The 20,679-nt window shown below is 48.5% G+C and overlaps 1 protein-coding gene across 1 annotated transcript in view; it reads right to left on the bottom strand.

Annotated features, from left to right (window-relative positions):
- GRIK4 (glutamate ionotropic receptor kainate type subunit 4) overlaps positions 1 to 20,679 on the bottom strand; it is a 1,036,684-nt gene that overhangs the window by 119,808 nt on the left and 896,197 nt on the right. The window contains exons 10-11 of the mRNA XM_086958780.1: positions 10,599 to 10,706; positions 9,655 to 9,858 (exon numbers count right to left, since the gene is read on the bottom strand). Of these exons, the coding sequence (XP_086814906.1) occupies positions 9,655 to 9,858; positions 10,599 to 10,706 (312 nt within the window). The remainder of the gene's footprint in view (positions 1 to 9,654; positions 9,859 to 10,598; positions 10,707 to 20,679) is intronic.

Here is a 20,679-nt window from a genome sequence, read left to right as displayed (position 1 = left end):
GGAAAAGCGTTTTCTTTTTTTTGTGGGGGTGGGGGGTGAGAGAGAGAGACGGGGAGAGAGAGAGAGAGAGAGAGAGTGTGTGTGTGTGTGTGATAGGACATAGAAAGCTCAATTTTCTTTAGCTTGTCATCAATAGGAGAGAACATAGTACTCGTTCTGGTCTACAGATCATAAGGGATGTGCTGGCTTGTGTTCTAGGCATATTTGCATCAACAACAAAAGAACCTGCACAACAACACATTACTGACCACACACAATGCCTTATTCACAACCATTTTTCTAACAAATCGAAAACTATTAAACAATACAGAGTAATCTGATTAATAACATTGTCAATGGCAACATAATAAGCAAATCCAGTCAGGGTCAGACTGACCTATAGGGCAATCCCTTAAGTGCACACTGTGTCCAGGTACAAGGCCGTATCCAGCTGATGAGCCTATAACTAGCGTGAAACTTGTCCTAGGTTGCTTGTGTTCCGGTTCAGGTAGAACTAGCCGGGTAGTTCGGGCTGGACTTTTCTGATTTTGAGCAGAGTCAAGACTGATTTGCATATAGCTGGGTCCAAACTGAGGTGGCATGGTGTGCAGGATAATTGATGGATTGGGATGCAGCCAGAGTGATCACCAGTGGCTGAGAATAATTCAAGTATTCCATACATCAATGTTTTGTATACTGATTGTGTTGCGCGTATGCCCAAAAGTGGGTCCAGTGCACACTGTGGCAAAGGAACCAAGCTCTACCTGACCGTTAACTAGGCTGAAACCGGTGCTGGGTTACTTTTGTTCTGGTACAGGGAGAACCTGGCTTTGCAGTTTGGGCAGAACTGTTCCAAATGGTGCAAGTTCAAGACTGATTTGCAAATAGCTGGGTCCAAACTGATGTTGCATGGTGTGCAGAATAATGGGATGCGACCGAGTGATTACCAGGGGCTGGTTTTGTATGCTATAAGGCAATCAGCCGTTGCCCGAAGGGCTGGTGCGACAGGTCAGTGTGTGAGCCAGTTTTGTGGCTGGTTGTAGGCCTGTTTATTGTTTGCTGGTCCAGTTTTTGCTGTTTATTTCCTTTCTATTATCACAAACATTGCCTGCAATGAGCAGAAATCTATGCAGTAATTCATTCCTTGCAAGAACACTTATACAGCGTGTCTGTCCATGTAATTAATTAGTGAACATGTGCGGGTTTTTTTTATATCTAATTCACTAATGGTGGCTACTTTTAGTTTGGTGCCTGGGCCTATTTTTTGTACAAGTCCGACCTTGAATCCGTTAAAAAAAAGTTTGGGTTGGGTGCTGTTTAAGGTCACTCCTTTACATTCTCTCCTCGTTTTACTATACTTTTTTTACTCTGTTTGGCTTCCAGTGTCTCTATGGCTGAATGATAGGTAAGCACGAGTAATGTACATGTAAATGTAAATGTACATGAATTTATATAGCGCAAATCACCACTGGTTTCTAAGCGCTTGCTTAGGGAACCCGTCTTGGTATTCCCCTGTGAGATAACCCCGGCAGGGTATCCGCAAGGTGAAAGCCAGGCATCCCGCCGCGAGGGGCCGTTGTGGAGATTAGGCAAGCTATTGCCCAGAGTCGCAGAGTGTGAACCCATTAATCGAGTAGGCACCGGAGCGAGAATTGTCGAGTCCATGGACATATTAGGACTCAAGACCCCGCCGAGCCGGGAATTGAACCCTGGTCCCGGGCTGACCTCTGCTTCCAGGTCTGCCTCCTCTAACCAGTGAGCCACACTTCTCCACAATGTGACTCCATTGAGCACCTCCAGGGGAAGACTTGAAACAGGTGACTTTCAGCTGCACACGCAGAGATGGTGGAAGACAAGGAGCATGTATGGTTGTGTTTTCTAGCTGAAAAATGTTCAGTAAGCAGGGACGTCACACAGCGCTTCCCTAGAGATGCAAAACGTTATCCCTCAGTCAAGTGCTGGGGCTGTCTGCATATTGCATCCAGGGCCGTCTTAACAGCATTATAGGCCCCGGGGCAAAGCAGTGCATTAGGCCATGCCTACACAACCACAGACAGGAATAAAAATGTTTAACAGAAAAATATGTGTTAAATTCTGCTCTGCATGGGGCTCCTATGCTCGTGGGGTCCCCGGCCAATTCTCCAGCGTGCCCAAGGCGTTAAGACGGCACAGATTCCATCCATGTAAGGCCATCCTCATTCCTTAAGCTACTGCTTAGACATGCTGGGATGTATTACCAAAGCCCAGCAAATTATTGGTTTATGATACTTTATCTATGCACAAAGTCCATATGCAGATACACTCTGCACTGGATTGACACTAAGGAAATTTTATTTACCTACAACAATCAATATGCAGTCTGTAGTTCTGTAGATTCACGTGTTGTACACACTCCTGCAGTGCTAGAGTTAGAGTGTCTTTCTTCGCAGAAGGAGTTTCAGTTTTGAGTTGACTGGTTGCCTTCTCTCAAAAACCCATAGTGCAGTGGGATATACACTTTTTTAGTAGATTGTGTCATCACACATTTTACCGTGCTTGCTTCCAGGGAAGTGGGTAGTCTAGATGTGAATCCACAGCACTACATGCTGGAAACCAACTATTACGGGTAACTCATATGTTCTGTTTACAGCATGTATAGCTGTTGATCGTGTGCTTTGCATAGACTGAGTAATACCTCCCATACCCCTTAATGTGGTGACTTGCGAGCACAGGAGGATGATATGCAGGGGCGGCTCACACAGGTAAATGCGGTGGGCGGGGTGGGAGTCGACAAATGACGGAATAGGTATAATTAAATAAATGAATAATACCTATTCCGTTGTCTGTTGACTCCCCCCCCCCCCCCCTCCCACCCTGCCCCTGCCCCTCCCCTGCACTGTGGAAGGCATCAGGACGTTACATGGTTGGAGGAAGGAGAGGAAGGTCATTGCTTGGTAGTGGAGATGCTTTTGGCTTCTGCACCTCTAGCCCTTGAGCATCCATTACCAAGATACATTCCTCTAGAATACTGTCCTTGCCTGGCTTGCTCCTGACTTTCTGGAAAATGGCGTGGTGGCTGATATGGCATATGCGTCTGCTGTAGCCAAGACACACATGATGCTGGTGTTGGAAATTAGTTTCTACTCTTCTTCAAACTCTTTGCTCTCTAAGGCATCAAGGAGATGCTACATTACAGCTTCTATCTCCTACCTTGCAGCAAACACCTCCAACACTGGATATGGCAATTCAACTCCGTTGCTTCAAACACATGCCTGCGTAGAGAGACCCAATTTCCATGAGTCAACATGCCTGCATTATATCTAATATACCTATACCCTATCAAGCCACTGTGATTCCCCCTTCGCATCATTAGCCCTTAGAGATGGTTACCACAGATGGTCTCGCCTTTTTATGATTTCTATTTTTATTTTATTCTTATTTGACTGTCATTAGGGTGGTTCATCATGACATCCAGACAAGGTGTGCATACATACCACTTATCACACCACGCTAAGATGGCGCAGTTTCTATTAGTTTCCTCTGACCTCAATATGGCCGCCATCCAGACTTGGTGGTTGGCACTCTAGCTCCTGTACCATGATGCGGATGCTTGACGTTGCACGCCTATTCCGGGGATAACATCAGCAGGTACCAGACTGGTCAGTTACCTTCCCGGAACCGGCATTCAACGTTAGGTCTTCCGCCGAGTGGGTGCGAGTTTCTGTGAGCACCTACACCTCTCTTCTTTATTGCAGCTAACGAGGTAAGATTCACCAACGTTTTATGATGCCTTAGCAGTGAACATCACGCTGTTTTACGGTATTGTTCCCTACGTTTTAGGGAATTGACAACGTACCTCTCAGGGGTCATGGGCACAGGCCGCCGCGTTTGTTGACAGCCACGGCGCCGGACTGCTGGGCCTAGGGGGCACACTTGATCCCTCCGGATTACGTGCCTTCTGGTTCACGTCTGTGCACCGCCCTGTGAGCACCTAGCCTCGGTGGGCCCTACCTATGGACGGTCTATGACACGAACCACTGTTCAGGGACATATTGCCCCGCTAACGCTATCACTGAACGCTGGGTCCACCACGTCCCAGTCTGCCTTTCGGGTACATTCCTCATTAACTTGCTGTATCTTTGCATTACCCTCCCGATGGCCAACCCTTTTAGGACACATGTTAGATGAACGTGTCCACTTGATGCCGCAATCCTGATGGGGCCAGTCTTATACTTTATCTAGGTGAGTGGCTGCACCTTTCACTACTCTGCTGCTCCACTGCCAGTACCAACGCTTTTGTTTGTAATACCCTACAGACTTTGTGCCTATACGCCATTATTATACTGAACTTTTTATTTTTCCATATGTAATTAGTACCACATTGGTGTGCAAAAAGTTTTTGGATATCATTTACATAATCGGCGATGAGACAATCCGACTACGATTACTCGCATTATAAGTGACTGCTTGTTTTTATATATTAGTGTTCTCTCCTAGATTGACTACTGCACCGACAGACACCGCACGCCACTGGTGCCATAGGGCTGGTAATATTTAGGTTACTACACCTCATTATCAGCCATGTAGTTTAGATTACAACTCCTATTTATAGGTCCTGAAGAATTGCCGCCTGATCCTCTAGGGTACAAACTAGGCAAGAAACATATTGACTGCATGACACTTTGAGCAGCTGCCTATAACATTACAATAGACAGTCGCCATCACTCCCTTTTTAACCAGGGTGGGAGACAGGATTATTAAATTAGTTGCCCTGATCTTCCCTCTCCTTGGTTTAACTCACTTTTTTTAGACACCATTACACTACACTTCCATACTTTTGGGCCCCTTACACGCACTCACATAAATGGCTAGGATTTAAAGATCTCCGCCAAAGAGCCCTCCCTGAGTGTGCCCTCAGGTATTGCAGCGCCGACCTGGCGAGGAGCATGCCCAATGATGAAGCATGACACTCAGCTGGCTGGGTGTGTGAGGGCCCTAAATCCGAAAGGAGGAATTCCCCATCCTCCTTCTTGGTAGTCAGTCAATTGCACTTCTTCCCCAGTCACTTTTGGTCTCCTTAGGAACTGCATACTCCGTTCTGATCTTGCTTCTATCTCCTCCCAATGATATTTCTAGTCCCTTCTATCTAACAGTTCCATGGAATGGGCAATTTGCTACCAAGTTGCTGGCCTCAATGCATGGTTTTCCCTGCTTCACCTATCTTTTTACTTTTTGTGTCAAGGAGAGAGGTGTCACTGTGTGAGTACCCTTCTCCTAGTGATATGACCCAAGTGAGAATCTGGAGGCACATGTCCAGGTATAAAAAACAGGTCTTTAGGCAACCTTTAAAATGTTCCAATAAATTGTAACATAACCACCCCAACCTTCACCTTTTGTCTTTAATGTTTTCAATGGAGTAGTTTAACATTGTTTTTAACATAGATAAGAACTGAAAACTCTTCTCAGGTTTAGATAATGTTTGTACAAGGAATTCATCCTCTTCCTCTTAGACATGTGGTCCTACTGTGGTCCTTTCAATAATGCCATGATAGGTAGAGGTGTTGTTAGGGCGAGATGTCTTTAATATGTATTACTCTAGGGCTGTGACCTCTAGACTGGCCACTCTGTTACTCATCCTCCTGGTGTTTCTTTTATTCTGGCTCTTATTATGTGGGAGGCGTGCCTGCAGAGGGATCCTCACCCAAGCCAGAAATGTATAGACCATGATGCCAATATCTATGATGGTAGGCTAGGTCCACTGTCTGTTTTTTCATCTAAAGAATTGAGAAAATGTTTAGTTTCTTCAGAAATGGCCTCCCTAAATGTAATTCAATGTTTCCTGGGTAGAAATTGTGTGTCCTGTGGTCAGGGTCGGCTTTAGGGCAGTGCGACTGGTGCAGCCGCACCGGGCGCTGACTTGTGTGGGGGGGGGCGCTGACCTCAAAGGGGGGCGCTGTGTATAGCAATATATTATGTTAGGAGAGATGAGGAACTTTTGTCCTGTGGTACTGAGAGATTCCGTGGAGGGGGTCATGGTGCGGAGGGGGTGCCAAAAGTGATTGTCGCACCAGGCGCCAACAGTGCTAAAGATGGCCCTGCTGTGGAAGTCGGGCAATTATATGGCCCATGTCATGATCAATCCATGGCTTTCTTTACCTTATGTCAGACTGTCAGAGTCTACTTTTTTGCAGTCCTTGTAGTCTGGGTACTGAAGACTAGCTTGGGTTTTAAGCTGATGTTGGCTCCAAAACACAATGAGTTTTCCTGCACCTCCACAAATCCTTTCCTCAACTTCGATCTTCCTTCAGCGTTAAAGATGATTTTTGGCGTCAACTGGTCCCAATTACAGTGAGTGTTGCCAAATGAGCTTTTTTCCGAGGGAGGTTTTCGAACAAGGTTGGTGCTCTTGGGCTGTTCCCTTCTGTGGAGTTGAGACTTCTTTCAGGGATGAATCCATGCCAAACTCAGTAGAGTACTGGTACTGCAGCTCTGCATAATGTGGACAGGAGTCCCATCAATGCTGAACAGCTTTCTTGGATCAAAAGACATTGCCTGCCTAATATCAACTTTGTTGTGGTCCCATGGTGGACAGATGCTACCGACTCAATGTTGATCCGACCATGGAATTTTGCTATTGCAAGAGGAGCAACATTTAAACGGAGTATTTTCAATACTCTCTCCCCAAACAAGTCATTCTTATAGAACCTGGTCCTGGCTATTCAAACTGCTCGATCTGGATGACTCTAAGCGTTTACATTTTGATGTTGTGGATGGAAGTCCTAGTCATTCCTTTTCTCTGGTGACAAAACTTTCTAAATTTCTCAATTGTAAGAGAGCACTCAAATCACACCAGAATGTGAAGGTTAAAAAAGAGAAACTAAGTTGGAGTCTGTGCCCTGGAACATTATGGGTTTCATGGAAGGGACTACTGGTCACCTTGAAATTGAAACTCCTTTTCCGAAGTAAATCATTTTTTTAACATTCCAATCCCTAACATCAGATGCCACGAGAGTGCACAGCATGTGACTTACAGCTATATGCTGTAAATGCTACTTTCTCTCAGTTGTTTAGAAGATCATCTGCTATATGGAGACATGAAAACAGGGCCAGCTTTAGCTCTGGTTGAACTCGGTGGGACAAACATTTTTGGTTCTCCCCCAGTGACGACCTTCTTCATGGAATCCCTCACTTTTGCCCTCTAACAGTGACTCTCCTCTCACCATAGTCTTTTCCTAACATATATTTTATTTGTTTTATAGAGCTACTCTTACCAGTGTACATTGTCAGAGCACTTAATGTCACATACACATTGTACAGAGACTATGAATCATATCTGTGTAGATTAATCTATCACAAATGTTACGTACTACAATGAGGACTTCAAGGTGTAGGTCGATGTAGGAATCACATATAATCCATACTAGTAGGCAGTATATTTTAAAAGTGTTTGGTCTGGAGAAGCACAAATTCAGGATTTAAAACATAGCACAGGAGTTGGGGTTGGCGTTGCTAATAAGAATACATTTCTGCCCCAAACAAACCAGTTGTAGTAACATTAGGATAATGAAAACCTGGGGTAAATTCATAACTTTATAACCTATACTAAGCAGGTTTCATGCAGCTGTTTGATGATGGTTCATAGGTCGTTGCTGTATGAGGATTGTAGCTTATGAACTGCAAGTAACAAAAAGATATCTGTGACAAAGCAGTAACCCATTGAGCTGTCCACATAAAATACAGTTTTGTGACCTGCAAGGCGCACCTTCTTTTCAGCATGCCTATTAACCATCTTCCTTACTTTGTGATGTGTTGAAGCTGCCACTAGACAAAACTCCAATCTCTTTCTAGCAGGATCATTAGGAGTTATCTTGACATTTGTATTGTTGTTTGGGAAACTGCTGGACACACAAGGAACTCTGCAGCAGGTGGAGTTAAACCCATAAGTTATATCTAAGCATCCCCAGCTAAGTGCCAGGTGCGGCTGCACCGGCTACACCACCCTGCATGGAAAGCAAGCTGGTGATCTCAGTCACAGTTCCGTGCTGGGCACCTTTTAAATATGCGGGTAATAACATAAACCGACCCTAAGTGCCCCAGCCCAATCACAGCACGAGTGCCTTATGCTCAGCTATGGTAAAGCACTAACAAGGGCATGTCTGCAAAGGAGCAGGGTTCATGTCGGAGCGCTGTAGACCATATGCCATTCACTATTCCAGCATTATTGCATTTGCTTGAAAGACCTTGAAAGTTACAACGCAAATACTGTCCAAGATAGGCATAGAGGCTGCAACAGGGATGCAACATGTTTCTAGGGCATGGTGTTAAGAGTGTTGGGTTGACAACCTCTTTGGACACAAAATAACAAGCTCCTGACGGAAAGATTTGTGATGTCTATGAGATTTTTTTTTATTAGGCTGGTTTGCCAGCAGTTTATGAAAACACCTTCGCTTGATCTCATGGATGGATCAGCTAAATGTCATGTTTTTTTCTGTAAATAGGCCATGCCCCTTTCCATTTCCAAAGCAGCACCTTTAAAAAGTAGACCAGCATAGATGCAGGCACAAATGGAGATCCAATATAAACAGCTAAGAACAAAACAACTATTATGCCTTCTATTCTGTAGCCAGAAACTGAAAACCCTGTTTATTTGGTAAATCAGGTTTTCAGCTTTAGTAATACGTGTTTGCAAATACTTGGATGCAGTTTGGTAACAGTGGTGAAAATAAACCGAAGTCATATTTCATAAGCACCTTGGATGTCTTTGATTTGGGATTTTAATTAATGCCTTTCACTCCCTCCTAATAGTTTATCATGCTAATGATGTTTGGTTTTATAGACAGCCACCTGGTGTCTATAAGAATTGTGATGGTGGAGAAACTAACTGGATGACGCATCTTCTTCAGTAGAGTTATCCAAAGGAGCTTCATGAGGCCAGCTCTATGCCAGATTTCTTGAGGTTTATGTAAATTATTTTCTGTTACGTCGATTGCCCATTAATTCTTAGAAGTGGTGTCCTGAACACCTGCTATTTATCCAGCCCTTCTGGACCTACGTTGGGCACAGCTGCTCTAGGGGGATACTGAGGATCTGAAAAGAGTTAATCATGCAGCCCTCCCAAATAGTGGTGCTGTGGTAAAGAGGAACTCATTTTCACACTACTTCTGTCTCCAAGTGCCCCTGTCGAAATACCACCTCATCTTGGTCTGTGAATGCTCAATCTACTTGGAGACAGCCAGGTAACTACCAACTAGCAGTAGCTCAAAGTGGGTCTAGAGGTGCATCTGCAGCTGAATCCCCTACATGCATTGCTTTTTGCAGTTTTATATAGCCTGAACTTGACACGAAGGTATTGGAACGCTTTTACATGAGCACCAGTTACATTACCCAAGGACACATTAATTTTAGGTAAGTGATGCGCCTAGAATCACAGAAAGTGGATCCGACACCGAGACTCTAACCTGGTTCCCCAGTTCCAAAGTCGACAGATCTGGCCGTTACGCCACATCATCTCCTCCGTTGGGGGCGAGGGATAGAGCGCTCTGACATAATGTGCATGGTCGTGGAATCGTACCCTCCCCGCTCTCAGTCTGATTCAGCCCACTCCTTGGCTGTGCGCGCCGCGCCGTTAGCGCTCTGTGCGTAACCGTGCGTAAAAGACGTGAGTGCTGCTCTCGAGGCTGCGCGATGGCCACTTACCCGCGTGATCAGCTCTCCCACCATGCCGGTCCAGCTGCCGTTGGCCTCGGGCACGCCGTAGACGCCGTCCGCCACCAGCCGGATCTCGTAGTTGAAGCGCAGAATCTCGGCTAGCTCCTGGAGCATGTCCACGCAGAAGCCCTCGTAGCGCTCGTTACCCTGCAGGTCCTGCTGGTTCCCCTTCAGCATCAAGTATGGGTTTTCCTGCGGAGAAACTGGGATGCGTCATTTTCCCTTTCACAGGGTTCACGGTCGCGCTCTCCACCCAACCTCACCTGCGCCTCGCGCCATCACGCACCTGAGAGTCATAAGCATAGCACGTGGTGTTTTACTTGTCAGCACAATCAGAAATAATAAAATATATCGTGCTTTTAATTATTTTAACTCAAAGTCAAGCGTGTGAGGTCAATTTGAGATGTGTGGTACTGTCCTCCAGGCGCTAGCAATCTCCTTGTAATTTTACAAAAAAGATAAAGCATACAAGATTTGAATGAATAATAAAAATCAGAGTTTCAAATAAACACATAAAAAAGAAAAGAATTAAACATTAACTGGCATGTGACTATCTATCCCGACTGATGGTTGAAGGGTACCAGCATGTCAGGGATGCTCACAGTTATCCTTTTAGACCAGTGGCAGCCTTTGCGCTCAACTGCTCCCTCCAATGAGCTTCCGCCCTTCACAGAGAGCGCCTCTTCAGCCTGCATTCAGGATGCAAACACAGTGACAGCCTCTCATGCTCCAGTGGCTGCTGGGAGAGTCCCCCAGCTGCTTCGGAGCCTAGCAAATGTCACTGTACATTTCCGCATGAATCATCGCCACAGGCTTAATCTGCATTGTCAGGAGTTCTTATCTCGGCTGTAATGAGAGGTCCCTGACACACTGAGTGCTTGCAGAATTAGGGCAATCACACCAGAGGGCTTCCCTGAGGAGCCCACACTTACCAAGATGGTGGTGACGATCAGCGTGGTGTTGAACAGGCTGTCCGAGATGTTGGAGGAGAAGACCCTCGCGTCCATGGTCAACCGGTCGGACACGTGCCACTGGCCGATCTAGGCAGGAATGGTTGTATTTACCAAAGAGCAGGCGAGATCCCAGACAGCATGAACTACAACAAGGTCAAACCTGATCAAAATCATAAGAGCATAAAATAACAGGTGTCCATGCGGGTCTAAGCACCCGTCCATCAATCTGACCAGAACAGAACAGAACCTACAGAAATCCTTCCCTATATGTAATTCTTGGGATCCTGTAATCCCTGTATAATAGACCGTCTCTAAAGTGGCACATCTAGCTGCCTGTAATAAAGAAAAGATGCACACGCTCATCTGTATTAACTTATTACAGTTAAGTGCTGACATCACAATACCTGCTGCCAGAACCAGCAGCAGAGGTGAAAGGCAGGTCACTGAGCATAATTGCAATATCAATTGAAACAAATCAAAAAGGAACTGCCTTTTCTTTCAACTGATATGTTTTCCTAAAATGAAACGGGTTCACAAAAAGGAGATGTTTATAGTAATACGTTTATTGTTTTGCACTCTACAGTTATTTGCTGGAAAGATGGAGTCTTTCCATGCTTCAACACAGCATTTAAAAAATATATATTTTGCATGAAACTGATCCTAATATCTTTTGGAAAAAACGGCAAATTTCCTTTTAGTGTGCTAAATTTCACAGTACATGTTCTGCTTTTTTTCTGTCTGTAATGGACATGAAAGAGCAGGACATCAAGGATTTAATTAGGATGTGGGAAAGGCGATGGTGTGACCATGTATCATGGGGAATAAACTACCCTTTGTCATACATTTAAAGGAAATTGCAAGTCACCTTGGAGTTCCGTGATCATATAAAGGAAATTTGCTTTCCACCTTGTTCCTCCATATGGTCATCAAACTACTTGGTGGCTTGCGATATCCTTATAATGTACACCAGGAGCCAAATTATGATAAAAGCGCATTTTCATTGTTTGCGCCGGGCGCACCTTTAAAAAGGTATGACGGGCATAAACAGTGAAAATGCGCTCTGTTACAATGAATGCGCTGCCCCCAGGGCAGCTGCAAACTTGTGCTGCCCTCCGGGTAGAGCATTCAGGTGAAAACCGGAGCAACTGCTTTACAGCCGCTCTGTGTTGTCACTTTGCAGGCAGCACCCACTTGCAATTTTGCAGTCACTGCACCCACCTGCAAGGGGATGCCTGGGGGTTTCCATTGGACTCCCCCTTTCCCGCCTCCCGAGGACAGCCATCAAGAAGTGCACTCAAAGTGCTCCATCCTTTAGGTGGTGTACTGTGAGTGCGTCTCCTGCGAGCTCCTATGCCTTTACGCCTGCGTCTGTAATACAGCGCGGGCGCAGAGGCAAAGAGAATCCCTCATTTGCATAGGACACACCATATGCAAATGAGGAAACGCCACTGCAGATTGCACTGGTGCTTTATGTGCACCAGTGCTATCGGTATTACAGAAGGGACCCTGTTAGACCTGACATCATTGGCTTGAGTCTCTCCTCCATTTTTTCTGTTTGCCTCCACTGTTTTACGATGTTTTGCTGGTATATGCTTTGGGCGCTGTGCCACTGCTGATCAGTGCCACAGCGCAAGTGCTCCCTATGTTAAATTGATGTATCGATTGTATCCATGTTTGGCTTATTTGGTTTACTATGAGTCCCTAGTCTAGTGCACCAGGAGTGCCGGGGCTTGTAAATACAAATGCCGCTCGTGGGCTTGCAGCACGTGTTGTGCCACCCACAAGAACGGCCTCGTAAAAGAATGTCTCCGGGTCGGTCATTGCGAGACCCACGTGCAGCCTAGTGCTGTCACGCGGGCTGCGCAAGTATACCTACTTGCCAGCCCCTCAAACCTTCCCTTGACTCCATGTTAGTCACCCCTATGGTAGGCCCACGGGCAGGGTGCATTGTAAGTATAAGGTAGGACACGCCTGACCAAGTTGGCATGTCCTAATAGTGAATTACAGCCATCTTCGTTCTTCACTATTGCGAGGTAGCCTGCTCTCCATTAGTTAGAATGGGCTGCCAGGATTATTAATGCTATATTCCTAGCTGGCTCGGGGAGCATGCTGCAATGTCGAGTTTGGTATCCCTGAACTCAGGGTTTAATTACGCATCCGTTGGTGTGGATGGTTTTTGGACTCTGGGTTTGAAAATAGCACTTTTAGAAAGTGACTATTTTCTTGTCTAACCATTTCTGGTTTCTGCTGGTCTTGCGTGTGTGTGACAGGAGCTGGGTGGCTCCACAGGTCTGGATGAGTCAGTGTGGGATGAGTGGGACATTTGCGTTGAGAGTAGGGGGAGAGTAGTTGCTGATAGCCTGCCCTGCCTGATACAATGCTGGCTCCACCTCCTGCAAGCGGCTGATGGCTCTGTGCCTGCCATGAACGATCCTAGCCCCACCTCCTTCCAGGAGGCCGATAGCTCTGCTCCTGCCAGTGCCAATGCTGGCTCCACCTCCTGCTGGGCGTCTGAGGACCCAGCCCTGCGCAATGAATAGGCCAGGTGCTTCTGCCTGGCTCCACCCACAACAGACCCAGGATGTTGGGAAATTCCCCTGCATGGACAAAGGGATCAAAGCCGAAAAGGGGTATAAGAGAAGGACCCCTGAACCAAGAAATCAGATCACTTCTGACAAGGAACCCTGTAACCAAGGACAAGAGGCCTGCTGATCTAAGGACTTGCCTACCCCTTCTGCCAGTGTGCTGTTTGCTGGGGGGAATCCTGCAGTGCTTCTTTATTTTTGCCAAGGAACCAGGAGAGAGGAACTGTGTGTGTACTCTCACGCTTGCTAAGAAAATCTCCAAGGACTGGAAGAGTGCCAGTCTCCTGCTGAAGTCACAGGGCTAAAGGACTTCATCTGCTTAAAGTGCTATTTGCTGGAACCTGTGAATCCAGCACCTCTGAAAGAACCAGCAATCTCGACGCCGACGGACGTCGCCGAATCCAGCTCGACATAGTGAGTAACGGCTCCAGTGTCCCGCTTCCTCGACGCCGGCCGCCGGGCCCGATCGACGCCAGCAGCAACGCCAGTGAGTAGTGAGTTCGGCTCCAGCTCCAAGGGACCTCGTGTCTGCACCGCTGCTGATCGCATCGCCCTCGTGCCCTCTCGACGCCGTGGGCGCTGCTCACTATTTGCAACAGCATCATCGACGATGACGCCTGCTGAGGCCTGATCGACACCGGAGACGCGACGCCGGATTGCTCGACGCCGCTGATCATCGTGTGCTTCATTTTCCAAGGTACTGTGTTGTTGGGGGTCCGTGTGACTCCGGGCTCAACGTAGCGCTCCTCGCGGTCGGCGTCGAACCTTTGGATTAACTTTGCCCCGACGTCGTGTAGCCCCCGTGTGGGTTACCTTGTTGCTAAGAACTGTGTTTCCAAGAAAAAGATTTGCTTTGATACGAAAGACTTTGTGCTAAAGAAGAAACTACCTTTGAACTATTTTTCCCTTCCCAGAATATTTATCAAGATTGTGTATATTTTTGTCGTTATTTGGTCTTGTGCTAAGCCTTATATAAAAATACTTATTTTTATAATACTACTGTGTCGTGTCCATTTGTAGTGTATTCACTTTATTACTGTATGTGGTCATAAATGCTTAACGCACAGCCTCCGAGATAAGCCTATCTGCTCTGCCAAGCTACCGAGGGGGTGAGCAGGGGTTATCAAAGGGTGTGATCCCCTTGCCCTGACTAGAAAAGGTGTGTCCCTATTTGTCAGAAGTGTATACCTCTGCCAACTAGAGACAGCCGGTTCTAACATTGGTGGGTCAGCGGTGAGGATTTGAACTTTGCATTTATGACCCATGTGCAGTGATTAGTGTGCGCTACATAGTGAAAGCAGACCATAGCGCAGTCACAATCTACTGGGAAGGATCCTATTTTTGGTTCTCAGCTTTTCTGAAGCTTGATTTTTTGAACACTGCCAGTTGTGACCATGAGTGACAACGGAGTCACTACCCCTGTTGTTGTTGTTGTGGAGGAGTTTGATAGGAAAAAAATTAAGAAATACAGGAAGAAGCAGCTGCAACACTTTTGCGAGCAGTTTAAAGTTCCTACAACAGGCCTCGAAAGGAAAGAGGATTTTCGCAAAGCTTTGGAGGCCTGGTTGGAGTCCAGAGATCCCTCTGATGCGGTGGTGGTACCGCCAGGGGAAGGGGAAGAGGAGGTGCCAGTGAATGGGCCCGAGTCCTCTCCCGGAAGCAGTGTTTCCTCCAAAGGTCTTTCCCCTGAAGAACGAGAAGAAAGGGCGAAGGAACGTGCATACAACATGGAAATGGCAAGGCTAAAAATAAATGGGCAGTTGGAGTTAGAAAATGCAAGAGGTAGAAGAGAAGCTGATTTGGAGACCAAAAGGTTAGATTTTGAAAGAGAAAAGTTAGCTTTGGAGCGTGATACCAAGTTGAGGGAATTGGACATCCAAGCTAAGAAGTTAGAGTTGAATCCCTCTGGTGGCAGCATCCCATCTGAGCCTGCAGAAAGTAGGTTTTATTTTCTCAAAGATGTGATAAAAGATTATCATAGGAACGAGGATATTGGTCAGTGGTTTAAAGCATATGAGTTAGCATTGTTGGCCCACCAGGTCCCTGAGAAGAATTGGGGAGCGGGGTTGTGGGGTCGCTTTGTGAATGAGGGGAGAGATACCCTGTTAGACATGCCTGTTGAGGATAGGATGTCGTATGCTCATATGAAAGATGCTTTAATGTCGCGGTATGGCCTAACCCCCGAGAAGTACAGACAAGCTTTTAGGGAATGTAAGAAGTTGCCTGGTGCGACATGGGTTGAATATGTGTCTTATTTTTGCAGAGCCATGGATGGTTGGGTAAAGGGCAGCAAAGTGGAAAGTTATGAAGCTCTTTATGATTTGTTTGCTTGGGAGCATTTGTCTAATAACTGTTTTCCAGAGCTGCGCCAGCACCTTATTGATAGCAAGATATCTAACCCTAGAAAACTTGCTGAGGAGGCGGACCGCTGGGTCAGCACCAGGGTCCACAAGGGTCCAGTGGGAGACTCAGCCAAAGGTGGGCAGGGTCCCCGGCAGAAGAGTGGGGGACAAGGGTAAACAGAAGGAGTCTCAGAAAGGGCCCCAAAGTAATCCCCAAGGGAACCAAGGGAAAGGTTCCCAGCCTCCCCCTGAGAAGAAACCAGGGGCCCGACGGGTAAACCTGTTCATAGGGGCCCCCTAACCTGCTACGGTTGCGGGCAGGTGGGACACCGGTATTATGACCCCCAGTGTCCCAAGAAGGATTCGAATGCACCGCCGCGTGCACCCCCCCGTCAGTTGGCGAGTGTAGCCCTGGGAGGGGAGGAGATGGTTGTCCCTGGTGGGAGGGGTCCCGCAGAAATTTCCCTGGTCTTGCTAGGAGACATGGAAATGGTCCCTCCACCCCCTCTGCCTAGTAACATTAGTAAATATAGGCAGTGGGTGACCATTAATGGCCATAGAGTGGAAGCTCTCAGAGACACCGGAGCGAGTGTGACAGCTGTCAAGTGTCACTTGGTGTCCAGAGAGCAGGTGGTTCCCCACGCATTCTACCCTGTGATAGCTGCTGACAACTCCCAGAAAGAGTGTGAGGTAGCTCAGGTTTCCTTTGAATGGGGGGGAGTTTCAGGTACTCTTCAAGTTGCTGTGAGGCCCGCCATGCCTGTCGATTGTCTCCTGGGCAATGATTTGGAAGACTCCCCTTGGGCTAAGGTGGAGAGGGAGACGCATTTGAAAATGTTGGGTGTGCCAGAGTGGGTGTGTGCAACCACTCCATCGATGACAGCGAGTAAGGGTGTTGATGGGGTCCCGGAGCCTGAAAGTACGGCCCAGGACCCAGCTGTGAAGGGAAGAGGCAGGAGGCGCGGGAAACCGGCCCCCATAGTTCCCGTGGTCCAGGAGGAGGTAGACCCTGAGGGGGATGCCCTGGAGCCCACAGGGGAACAAATTGCCGAACTAGGAGACCTGCCTGAGTTGACCCATTGGCAGCAGGATGGTGGTCCCTCCAGGGAGGAATTCTGTGCCGAACAGAAGGTGTGCCCTTCTCTTGTGGGCATGAGGCAGCAGGCCTCAGCCCAATCCTCAGGTGATCAGTCAGGGTCACATTTTGTGTACTGGGAGAACGACCTCCTGTATAGCGAGCCTAAGGCTGCTGAGCCTGGGTCAGCCTGTGTGCTGGTGGTACCCCAGCGCTTCAGAGCCTTCCTACTGGGTTTGGCTCATGACGTTCCGTTAGCTGGACATCTGGGGCAGGACAAGACCTATGACAGGCTTGTCACCCATTTTTATTGGCCTCAGATGTGCAGGGATGTAGACATCCATTGTAAGACTTGTCACACTTGCCAGGCAAGTGGGAAAAGCGGAAGGAAGCAGAAGGCTCCCCTCCAACCTTTTCCAGTGGTCAGTACCCGCTTTGACCGGGTGGGTATTGACATTGTTGGGCCCCTGGACCCCAAGACAGCCCTGGGCAACAGGTTCATCCTGGTCTTGGTGGACCATGCCACACGGTACCCGGAAGCCATCCCTCTCCGAACAGTGACGGCCCCCGCGGTGGGTCGGGCACTGATGGGTGTTTTCTCCCGGATGGGGTTCCCCAGAGAGGTGGTGTCAGACCGGGGCACCAACTTCATTTCGAACTATATGAAGTCTCTGTGGAATGAGTGTGGGGTAACCTACAAGTTCACCACTCCTTACCACCCTCAAGGGAATGGGCTGGTTGAGAGATTCAACCGGACCCTTAAAGGCATGATCATGGGTCTTGAAGAACCAATGAGGCGAAAATGGGACGTCCTCTTGCCATGCCTGTTGTTTGCTTACCGAGAGGTGCCGCAGAAGTCTCTAGGGTTCAGCCCCCTTGAGCTTTTGTACGGTCACCCGGTAAGAGGGCCTTTGAGTCTGGTCAAGGAAGGCTGGGAGCAATCTCCCAGGAAACCTCCCCAGGATGTATACAGCTACATGCTGGCCTTTCGGAACCAGACTCGGAGCTTCAGAGAACTTGCTCAGGCAAATCTGGAGGCCAGCCAGGAGGAGATGAAGCGATGGTACGACCGGAATGCCACTCTGGTAGAGCTTCAGCCTGGTCAAGAAGTGTGGGTCATGTCCCCTGTGGAACCTTGTGCGCTCAAGGACAGGTGGACTGGACCGTTTAAGGTTGTGGAGAAGAAGAGCGATGTCACCTACTTGGTGGACTTGAAATCTCCCAGGAACCCCTTGCGGGTCCTGCATGTCAACCGTTTGAAGCCCCACTTAGAAAGGTCCGAAGTGGGCATGCTCCTAGCTACAGATGCTGGAATGGAGGAGGAGAGTGAGCCTCTTCCTGACCTCCTGTGTGCTAAAGAGCAAGACGGGTCAGTGGATGGTGTGGTCCTCTCTGACACACTGACCCTTGAGCAGAAACAGGATTGTCGCCACCTGTTGGGACAATTCCCGGATCTGTTTTCCTTGGTTCCGGGTGTCACTCATTGGTGTGTCCATGACGTTGACACCGGAGACAGCCCTCCTGTGAAGCACAAGGCTTACAGGGTGACTGACAAGGTTCGAGCATACATTAAGGAGGAGGTCTCCAAAATGTTTGCGTTAGGGGTGGTTGAGTCCTCTAGCAGTCCTTGGGCCAGCCCAGTGGTCTTGGTCCCGAAGGCTGCAGCGCCTGGTGCTTCACCGGAACTCCGGTTCTGTGTGGATTACCGAGGACTCAATTCGGTCACGAAGACTGACGCGCACCCCATCCCCAGAGCTGATGAGCTCATAGATCGGTTGGGGGCTGCCCGGTACCTTAGTACGTTTGATCTAACGTCTGGGTACTGGCAGATCGCCTTGACTGATGGGGCAAAGGAGAGGTCCGCATTCTCCACACCAGATGGGCTATACCAGTTCCGGGTGATGCCCTTTGGGATGAAGAATGCCCCTGCCACCTTCCAGAGGTTGGTCAACCAGGACTTGGCTGGACTGGAGGATTTCAGTGCCGCCTACCTGGAATATGCAAACAAAACAGCTGATGGACAGAATGCAGAACAATGTCTTACATTCACCCCAGTACAAAGATCTGGGCCCAAATCCATCGTTTTTTTGCACTCCACACCACCCTGGGTTAGACAATGGCGATATGCAAATCAGCTCTGACCCTGTGCCCCATGGGAACAGTCCAGTCCGAACTACAAAAGCCATGTCCTTCCCAGAACGGAATCAAGCATCCGAGGACCGGACCGGTTTCGAGGTAACACCTCTCATCAGCCCGGCTAGCTTGACTCCAGTGGTGTGGAGTGCCTGGGACCCACGTCTGGGCATCCCCAGCGCACTTAGGGCGGAATATGCAAACAAAACAGCTGATGGACAGAATGCAGAACAATGTCTTACATTCACCCCAGTACAAAGATCTGGGCCCAAATCCATCGTTTTTTTGCACTCCACACCACCCTGGGTTAGACAATGGCGATATGCAAATCAGCTCTGACCCTGTGCCCCATGGGAACAGTCCAGTCCGAACTACAAAAGCCATGTCCTTCCCAGAACGGAATCAAGCATCCGAGGACCGGACCGGTTTCGAGGTAACACCTCTCATCAGCCCGGCTAGCTTGACTCCAGTGGTGTGGAGTGCCTGGGACGCTGGGGATGCCCAGACGTGGGTCCCAGGCATTCCACACCACTGGAGTCAAGCTAGCCGGGCTGATGAGAGGTGTTACCTCGAAACCGGTCCGGTCCTCGGATGCTTGATTCCGTTCTGGGAAGGACATGGCTTTTGTAGTTCGGACTGGACTGTTCCCATGGGGCACAGGGTCAGAGCTGATTTGCATATCGCCATTGTCTAACCCAGGGTGGTGTGGAGTGCAAAAAAACGATGGATTTGGGCCCAGATCTTCGGACTGGGTTGAGTGTGTGACATTGATCCACATTCGGTCCATCACCTGTTTTGTTTGCAAATTCCGCCCTAAGTGCGCTGGGGATGCCCAGACGTGGGTCCCAGGCATTCCACACCACTGGAGTCAAGCTAGCGGGGCTGATGAGAGGTGTTACCTCGAAACCGGTCCGGTCCTCGGATGCTTGATTCCGTTCTGGGAAGGACATGGCTTTTGTAGTTCGGACTGGACTGTTCCCATGGGGCACAGGGTCAGAGCTGATTTGCATATCGCCATTGTCTAACCCAGGGTGGTGTGGAGTGCAAAAAAACGATGGATTTGGGCCCAGATCTTCGGACTGGGTTGAGTGTGTGACATTGATCCACATTCGGTCCATCACCTGTTTTGTTTGCAAATTCCGCCCTAAGTGCGCTGGGGATGCCCAGACGTGGGTCCCAGGCATTCCACACCACTGGAGTCAAGCTAGCCGGGCTGATGAGAGGTGTTACCTCGAAACCGGTCCGGTCCTCGGATGCTTGATTCCGTTCTGGGAAGGACATGGCTTTTGTAGTTCGGACTGGACTGTTCCCATGGGGCACAGGGTCAGAGCTGATTTGCATATCGCCATTGTCTAACCCAGGGTGGTGTGGAGTGCAAAAAAACGATGGATTTGGGCCCAGATCTTCGGACTGGGTTGAGTGTGTGACATTGATCCACATTCGGTCCATCACCTGTTTTGTTTGCAAATTCCGCCCTAAGTGCGCTGGGGATGCCCAGACGTGGGTCCCAGGCATTCCACACCACTGGAGTCAAGCTAGCCGGGCTGATGAGAGGTGTTACCTCGAAACCGGTCCGGTCCTCGGATGCTTGATTCCGTTCTGGGAAGGACATGGCTTTTGTAGTTCGGACTGGACTGTTCCCATGGGGCACAGGGTCAGAGCTGATTTGCATATCGCCATTGTCTAACCCAGGGTGGTGTGGAGTGCAAAAAAACGATGGATTTGGGCCCAGATCTTCGGACTGGGTTGAGTGTGTGACATTGATCCACATTCGGTCCATCACCTGTTTTGTTTGCAAATTCCGCCCTAAGTGCGCTGGGGATGCCCAGACGTGGGTCCCAGGCATTCCACACCACTGGAGTCAAGCTAGCCGGGCTGATGAGAGGTGTTACCTCGAAACCGGTCCGGTCCTCGGATGCTTGATT

Source organism: Lissotriton vulgaris, chromosome 2_1, assembly GCF_964263255.1.
Source record: "Lissotriton vulgaris chromosome 2_1, aLisVul1.2, whole genome shotgun sequence".
Lineage (NCBI taxonomy): Eukaryota > Metazoa > Chordata > Amphibia > Caudata > Salamandridae > Lissotriton > Lissotriton vulgaris.
The sequence above is the reverse complement of the archived record's forward strand: the minus strand, read 5'-3'. Positions and strand labels throughout refer to the sequence as shown.